The sequence below is a fragment of the Cyprinodon variegatus genome, unplaced genomic scaffold (assembly GCF_000732505.1).
Source record: "Cyprinodon variegatus isolate N-32 unplaced genomic scaffold, C_variegatus-1.0 Scaffold72, whole genome shotgun sequence".
NCBI lineage: Eukaryota > Metazoa > Chordata > Actinopteri > Cyprinodontiformes > Cyprinodontidae > Cyprinodon > Cyprinodon variegatus.
The window spans coordinates 1,103,644-1,112,400 of record NW_015150525.1 but is presented as its reverse complement, the minus strand read 5'-3'; the positions used below and the strand labels follow the sequence as shown (position 1 = coordinate 1,112,400).

At 38.3% G+C, this 8,757-nt stretch overlaps 1 protein-coding gene across 2 annotated transcripts in view; it reads right to left on the bottom strand.

The window, feature by feature from the left end:
* LOC107083326 (SLIT-ROBO Rho GTPase-activating protein 2-like) overlaps positions 1–3,603 on the bottom strand; it is an 88,945-nt gene extending 85,342 nt beyond the window's left edge. For both annotated transcript variants that reach the window (XM_015372458.1, XM_015372457.1), the window contains exon 1: positions 3,487–3,603. In XM_015372458.1, coding sequence (XP_015227944.1) covers positions 3,487–3,553 — 67 coding nt within the window. In that variant the 5' untranslated portion in view covers positions 3,554–3,603. The remainder of the gene's footprint in view (positions 1–3,486) is intronic.
* Positions 3,604–8,757: the final 5,154 nt, after the last annotated feature.

The following is an 8,757-nucleotide window of genomic DNA, read 5'->3' as shown; positions in this document are numbered from 1 at the left end:
AGCGGTGGAGGTTAGATGTTCATGTTGCTGCGGTCTGCAGTCTGGACGTTAGATGTCGCTGAAAATTACACACTGTAGCTTTAAGTCAGTCTGACTATAATTTTAGTTCTGTATTTTGTTCCTAATTCAACAAGTTTAAATGTAATTATAAGGGAGTTATTAGAGGAGCTCCTCATTTATAACATATATAACATATTTATGTAAATGTCTACTAATGTAAACATATTTATGTTTCTTTTTAGTTTTTTTTTAGTTTTTGATGGAAACTATAAAATGCCTAAGAATAAATGGATTAAAGGATTAAATAAAATAGTTTTATTTTATAATCAGTTATTGTTTTGGACAATCATCATGACTTTTAACAGAGAGGGGAACTCATGGTAAGATAAAATGCCCAGAGAGGAACACAACCCAAAAAAGGTTGGGAAACACTGAGCTACGGTGAAAGCTAAGTCTTCTTTAGCGATTCTGCTGATGTTATAGTTCATAAAGCTTAATAAGGAATAGAGAAAACAGAGCAGATTGAAAATTGTGATCCAAATAGAATAAAATGACTAATTTTTTATCATCAAGGCTTGATGATAAAGACCTGAGACTTGCATAACAAAGGCTTGTTTTCACTTCTGGTTCGTCATTTAAGCCTTTTTTTTTTTTTTTACAAAGTTGAATACAAATATTAATTGTAAATAAATGACCCAGTGTTTTTTTTTAATATCTGAATCAACACATAGTAAAATCAGAACAACTCAACAACTGCTAATAAGATTAAGTTAGGTGAAGTCGGCTTTCTCATCGTAGCAAAACAAAAAGAACCTGCTTATAACCTTAAATCAAAGTTGTAAGCTGTTTCATTTCCATCTGTGATTTTCTTTGTGTCCTTTGATGTCTATATACCTGTAATTGGCTGTGCTGAGGCTCAAACACACACATCTATCACATCTCATGTAATAGTATGCACAAAGTACTGCAGGATTGTAACCTGGAAGAAAAATGAAAGAAACTGGTTCTGCAACAAAACCCAAATGGTGACATGACTTTGGATTAAACCACTCTTACTGCTCATAGAGGATGTACCACCTGACTCTGTGCATCCAGAAATTATGTTTTCTTTTTTCCTTTTTTAAACCTAATGTATAAAAACTCTCTCAGATTTAAAATAGGGCATCGGTGAACATGTGTTGTGAAGTTTAAACATAAATTCTTTATTAGATGGAGCTCTGAACTTTGACTAGGCCGTTCTGATACATGAATATGCTTTGATCTAAGTCCACCTTAGGTTAAGTTCAAAGGTCAGCAACCTGCCCTGACTCCGCTAAATAATTCATTAAATAATAATGAAATAAAGCTATTTAGAGACGGAAATATGAAATGATATTTCGATAAAACACAAATCCTTGTTTTTTTTTATATCTGTGCTGCCATTTTAAACAACCTGTAGTTTATCCGTATGTTTAGTCTTTAAAATGAGACTAAACATAGTCTCATTTTAAAATGAGGAAAAAAATGTAACATATGAAAAATTAGTTTTCTCCAGTATCATCTTTTCATTTGTTGAAAAAGCTGATTTAAAAAGAAACACAAATAACTTCTAAGCTAATGACAAGAACCTGAATCTAAAGTCATATTTCTGTCTTTTAAAGATGCTTAGTTCGGAAAATTCAATTCAAATATTCTTTAAAAAACCAGCTGAGGCTCCTATCAGAACCATTAGTCGGCTCTTTAGCATTTTTAACCCCTGCTGAAGGTCCAATCCGGCGCCGCAGGCTGCAGAGCTCAGCTCTAGCTGTAGGATTTGGGTCTTTGTGCAGCTTGGAGATGGATCTCAGGTCTTTTAAAGCCTTTTCTTCTTTTTTTTTTTCTAAGACTGATTGGCATTTAGCTCCATGCAGCTTCCCTGGATCCCCTACAGCGTGAAGCTGCAACTGTTATGTGCGACTACGGGGATGGTGCACAATAGATGCTTCCACCAGGAAAACTTTAAGCATCACGATTTGTGGATTTCATAAACCACAGTTTCTCCCTCAACAGCGTCCCACCTGAGCTTTGAATCTTAAAAGCTCCTCCAGAAACACCCCAGGCCTTCTCTTGTAGATCTTTGCATCATACTGTTTCCTGGTTGGGATACTGGATCAAACCAAACACATTTGTTTTCATATAACCCAAATTGTACTACTTTAAATATCATTAAGATCACAAAAACACACCCCACTCTTCTCAGATGTGTGTTTATCATGAAATAGTCAGGAAGCAGATAATGCTTTTCAATTTCCTCCACAGAGGTTAGATGTCAGTAACTTTTTTTTTCAGTACCATGATAAAATCTGAAAATGTTCAGTCTTTAACCATCAGCATCGTCAGTGATCATTTAATTTTCACCACAGTTCTCAGTCTGCGAGCGACACACAACCCTCCAAGGAGTTGAATCCTTTCCAAAGGAAAGTAGAGGCTGCATTTAAAAGTTTAAAGGGCTCCACACCTGAACATTCAGTGTATGTTTCCCTTTTCATTTGTGTACTTTAATACCAGTAATTCCAGTCCAGCAGCATAGTTTATCCCTCTTCCCCCTTGCTGCTGACTAATCAGGCCCTGACAAAAACAACCGATGAAGGAGAGCAGTTCCCCTAAAGAAGAAGGGTAACAGTAGAGGTTAACATATTGATCCCAATGGGAGGTAAGAACCACTGATGATAAGGCAAGTAGTAGAGCATCTTATCAAGTGATCTGGCACCAAAGCAAGAAGAATCCAGCCTTTAATCTCTCTATATCTTCCCTATCCTTCTCCCCATTTTGCCACCTCTCATTTTTTCCCCCTTTTTTTGCAGCTTGAGGTAAAACTCATAACCTCACAGATCTGATAAGCAGCCACCTCCACACTACCCACAGAAACCAGTGAGTGCAATCTGCTTTTTCTTCATCCTGACCTTTAGATGAGCTGTAATCAATGAGAATGCATCGGATCGTTTAATTGCAATGTGTGTTTAACCCATTATGTTGCAGAGCAGTGAGGCAGACATGCAGGAGGGAAAGAAAACGCCCTACACCCAGCTTCGGTGTTGACCTCCTCCTTCTCCTCCTCAACATCACCTTTGCATATCCATTTTTTCCCTCTCTCTCTCTCTCTTTAGGCCACATCTGGACTACACCTCTGATTCCTGCGCGTTTTTTTCTTCCTCCCCCTGCCTTTGTTATAACCATCAATGAGCTGCCTCATTTCCAAGCCTTCATCTTTCAAGTCGTCCTGATGTCCTTTTTTTAAAATGACTGCAACTCATTCAGTGTTATTAGATACATTTAATAATAACTAATTGATCGGTGCAATCAGTTAAACATAAATAAAGAAAAAAGGGGGTGCAGAAATGAGAGGTAAGGGCGCAGAGCGCGCGTGCCAAACCGTGGGAGCGCGGATTTAACGCAACATTGCGTCACATTGTGGAGAAAAAAAAAACATTTAAAAAGGAAAAACAAAGGAAAAAAGTTGCAGCCTACCTTTAACTTGAGTTTCATATTCGGCCACGATCTCCTTGTCCTTGCGGAATTTAGCCGGAGACGTCATGGCTGAGTTTGGAGATCAGATCTCACTTGTTTCCCCCCCACCCCCCCACCCTACTAACTCTAAAAGCCCTCTGTGGATGAAAGGAAAAACCTTCCTGGAACAAGGCTGTGAGGGGAGCAGAGTTGGAGGAATAAAGAAGCAGAGATCCTGGGATGGGAGCTGGCAGCTCCTCTCGGTGTGCTCTGTATTGTCCTCCCTGCCTGGGCTCACTCAGGGCGCATTGTGCGTTTGGCGCGGCTGCTCCTGCCTCTCCGCCTCCTCAAAACCGGTTATGGTAAAAGCAGCTTCTACGGGAAAAAGATTCATCCCCTTTTCAAAGGAAAAATCAAAGAGAAACTAACACAGCTCATAGGTAAAAGTTCCTATGATGCCAAAAACTCCTCCGTCGGGTTTTCTCGCCAGAGCCCGCCCGCCTGTCTGAACTCAACTGCTCTGTTCTTCCTCCTCCTGAAGTGAGAGAGAAAGAGAGAGAGAGGGGAAACCAAAGTGGTGATGGAGTGTTGCTGGTCAGCTCTACTGCGCAGGACAAGCATGGCAGCACTCTAACCGGCCAGCAAGCAACATCTTATCTCCTCTAAAGCTCTTCATACGAAGGGTTAACAGCCAGACCATTTTTGGCTGGCGCTCCAAATAAAGCTTTTCCACCCTTGCAGATTTAAAACCGTGAAATTTGTCACAATCAGGGGCGGATTTAGGAAATTTGGGGCCCTAGGCAAAAACAGGCAGGAGGCCCTCTGAATGGAGAAGACAACACATAAAACACACCCATTATACAGATAGAGAAATGTTAATAGAATAAACATACGTTATTTGTTCTATATTTTGTCCCTCTCTTCTTGTCCTTTTTCTTGTTGTTTACCTCTCTATGTTTTGTACTCAGCTGACTTTTCATGCTGTCTCTAAAGGAATGAAATATTTTTTTCCAAGCACTAAGCTCACTTAGCTGATTGCTAAGTAAATAACCCATAAAAAAAAGTAAATAACCCAGTCCTTCTTTTCACTGTAGACAAGCTATGATCTGCTTCTCTGTTCTCCATTTTTCATTTGGATTAAATAATATCTGCATTAACCATGACAGCAGACAAGATAGAGGAAAGCAGGAGGCGGGGTTACCAATCTACTCGCTCTGGAGAGCAGAGTTCGCTGCTTTTAGATGTTGTCGCCAAAGTCTCCAGTAGCAGAAAAAAGTGGCTAGATTTGACACTAGGCGCTTTTTTGTAATAAAAGTGCTACAGGGGTCTGAAAAGACACTAAATATAGCGCAAAATCCTTTGTTTTCCTAATGGTTTGCTGCTGTTTGCTTGGACCTTTCTGAACATGTGCAGTAAATGGACTGATCCAATATGGTGGGCTGAAGGGGGGCTGAGACACACTCATTATAAGCGTTCTGATGGCATTTTAGCAAAAGGATTTTTATCAAAAACATAATTAATGTGCGCAAGTAAGGAATAGTTGTATTAACCATACATGTATGCAGAGTTTTATGGGGCCCCCAGGAACTTGGGGTCCTAGGAAACTGCCTAGTGTTGCCTAATGGTAAATCCGCCCTAGACACTCATTAATGTTTAAGATTGTCAAACTAGTTTTAATATCAGATGATCTTAATAGATCCGTTATAATGACCACTGAAAAAAGAACTGTACCATATTGTTAATTTCATGTTTATGTGGGATTAACTACTGTTTTTTATACTAGCTAAATGTTTCTGGTCACACTAAAGCAACATTTCTGCCAGATAAATAAAAAAAAACATTTAATACAATCTTATCTGACAAAACAAATTAAACTTTATGATTTTGGAGAAATTCACCTCTGCATTTAACCCATCCCCTTGGGGAGCAGTGGGCTGCCACAGTGGGACGCCCGGGGAGTGGAGATGACCCAGAGTGGCAGTCTGTGGGAATGGGGCTCGGACTCAGAACCTCCGGATTCCAAGCTCTCTGCCCTAACCACTAGGCCGCCACTCCCCTTTAAGTATAAAATATCTTTAAAAAAAATCCCCATCATTAAAAAAAATCTATTTATCTAAGAGGGGCCAGGCATATACTCATATTTCTCCAGCTCCAGAGAGAGAAATGAAGAAAACATTAACATTCTGCCACACCTTCCCAGCAGTGGCCATTCTACCAAAATTATGTTTTGCTGTGAAATATTTCTTATAATCATAACAAAATCTAACACAAACATACACACTTCTGGTGACATTGCATAAAACAGATGATCAGGGTTTATTTAATTTTTGAATATTGTTATTTTTTCTAATAATGTCTATATTTGTGCATGAGGTGGTTGTTGGATAACTCATAAACCATTAAAGAAAACCCATTTATTTTCAGGTTTAACACTGATGTGCATATAATTACATTTAGTTTAATTTACCAACAAACTCAAATTCCTAAACTACCAATGATGACAGAGGTGGTCATCCCAGTTGATCCTAAAATCAGACATAGTTTGACTTATTCAACCTTTATTTGTTTCACACGGATAAAGACACCAGAGAACACTTTTGTGGAAACACCGCCCTCTACAGTCAAATATGAGAACTACAACATAAGGTTTAAGAATACAAAAAATGTTCCTCAAACCAAATTTCTGTTCATCCTTTTTAACCACAAAAATAATTATAGTTATCTTTTAATTCAGCATTATGAATTTTATTGTAGTTTAATGTACAGTAAGCAAAATGTATTAACTAATCCTATGAGTGTGTAATATAAACATAAACCGACCAGATGGATTAACATTCAAACTGGAAAATTAACAGATTTTAACCACCTTCTGTCCTGAAGAAGAAAAATATCAAAATGGTGGCATCGATTATGGCTTTCAGGGTCACTGGAGTCAAACTGACTCAAAAGTGTAATACAGAAACCCTTACATCTTAAATACAAGTTAATTGTTGAGGCTTTTCATCAGGTTTTTTTTAGCGCCAATTGATCAGCTACTTTATTATTCCCCTTGTGATGTCAAAGCCTTCTTAAAGGAGAATTACAGTCTTTTTTCTTCTGTGTAACATTTAGAAATATTGTATTCAATGAAATGTTAAGATGTAAGTTCTTACCTTAAGACCAATTTATGTCTTTAATGTCATTGTGTATTTAATATTAAAAAGAAACTATGCAAAACCAGAGGGCATGTATCTATATAAATAGTTCCCTTTGTAAAGACTAGAAATGTAACAAAATATTATAACAAAATATTTTTTTTTCTTCTAAATTATTATTGTAAAATTGTGCTGCTTAAGGTGGCTGCACGTTGAAGTAGCTCTGCTCGCTTGATTCTGATGAAAAATTTATTTCTAAAAGAAAATCTTAGCTCTTTTTTGTGAATCAGGGCTTCCTTTTCCTTATGTTTTTTGCCCCTGGTTTTGAATGCTGTGAAACTGAATGGATTTTTACAGATATTTTTTCTTTTTTTGGACACTTGTTATGTTGCTTAATCATGGAAAACATAGCAAGTAGATTTTTTTTTTTACAGCCAGCAACCGCTTATTAACATCTCTAAAGCCGAAATAATACTTAAACTACTTCCACAAGTGCTAACTTAGCTGAACAGCAGGCGCAGAGGATGCAGAGCAGGAGCAAAGAGAAGAGAGAGAGGAAACAAGTTAAAAGCACTCTTAGTTCTAGAAAGGATTCAGCCAGAATATCAGCAATGCAGCATTATGAGTTTTACTGAAAAATGGCTGCAGGATCATATCCCTTGACTCCAATGCCTCTCTGCTAGGGTTATACGAGTAGACATAGATTTAAAGAAGACTGGAAAACTCAAGGGGAGTGGGTCGTCAGTGCTTGTGAACAACAGATGGTGTCATCCAGGACATGTTAGCGCGAATATTCCTCACTACAACGCAGATATTGAACCATTGACAGGTGGTTTTCAGCCACATCATTTACCCATAGAGTTTACCAGTGTTCTTCTGGAAACCATTTACTTCACCTTCTGCCGTTGCCAAAACTATATGTGATGTCATCTGTTCTGTTGTTGCTGACCTACTGACACAAAAGCCCAATGCATTTATGGCAGTAACTGGTGATTTTAACCATGTCTCATTTTATGCTACACTGCCAGTGTTCAAACAGTTCTTCTGCTGCTATACCAGAGAAAACTAAACTTTGGACTTGTTTTATGCAAATGTAAAGAACTTATACATCTCTAAAGTAAGATTTCTTGAGAAGTCAGATCACAATCTTTATACTCAGCTCAGAGTAAAAGCCACTTTATAAAGATAATGTACATTAGGAAGAACTGTAAAAAGATGGTCACAGGAAGCTGAAGAAACCCTACAAGGTTGTTTCGGGGCTTATGGACTGGGATGCACTGTGTCAGCCCCACGGAGACGACATCTGCGTGACTGATTGCAATAAACTTCTGCCTAGATAACAGCCTCCCCACCGGCAGAGTAAAAGCTTCCTAAATAATACACCTGTGATCAGAAGAGTTCCTAAAGAACAACAGGGCCTTGCAAAGGTATTCGCGCCGCTTGATTGATCGGTGTTTTTCCATGTTGCAGGCTTGAAACATAAAGATAGAAAATTGTCATTTCTTGTGAAGGATCAACACAATCATGAAGTGTAAAAAAAATATTGGATAATTTAAACTTTTGTAGAAAAAAAAGCTGAAGAGTTGGGTGTGCAAAATGAATGTGCGCCTTTACTTTCAGCGCAGCAAACTCTCCAGACGTTCAGCGAGGATCTCTGAATGATCCAATGTTGACCTAAATGACTGATGATAATAAATAATAATAAATATAATCCATGTGTTTTATCAAGTCTCTGTATAAATGCACCTATTCTGTGGTCGTCTCAGAGGTCTGTTTAAAGTGCAGGGATTATCTTGAAGAACAGGGAACACACCAGGCAGACCGAGATACTGTTGTGGAGAAGTTTAAAGCTGGATTTGGATACAAAAAGATTTCCCAAGCTTTAACATCCCAGGGAGCCCTGTGCAAGCGATAATATTGAAATGGAAGGAGTGTTAGACTACTGCTAATTTACGAAGACCCGGCCATTCCTCTAAACTTTCAACTCAAACAAGGAGAAGACTGATGAGAGATGCAGCCGCCCGTCCCATCATCGGATAAAATGCAGTGAGACACAGCTGGGGTGGGAGACAACAGTTATATGCTCCACATATCTGGTCTTTAGGGAAGAAAGCAATTTATTAAAGATATCCATAAGAAATCTGGTTTAGAATTTGAA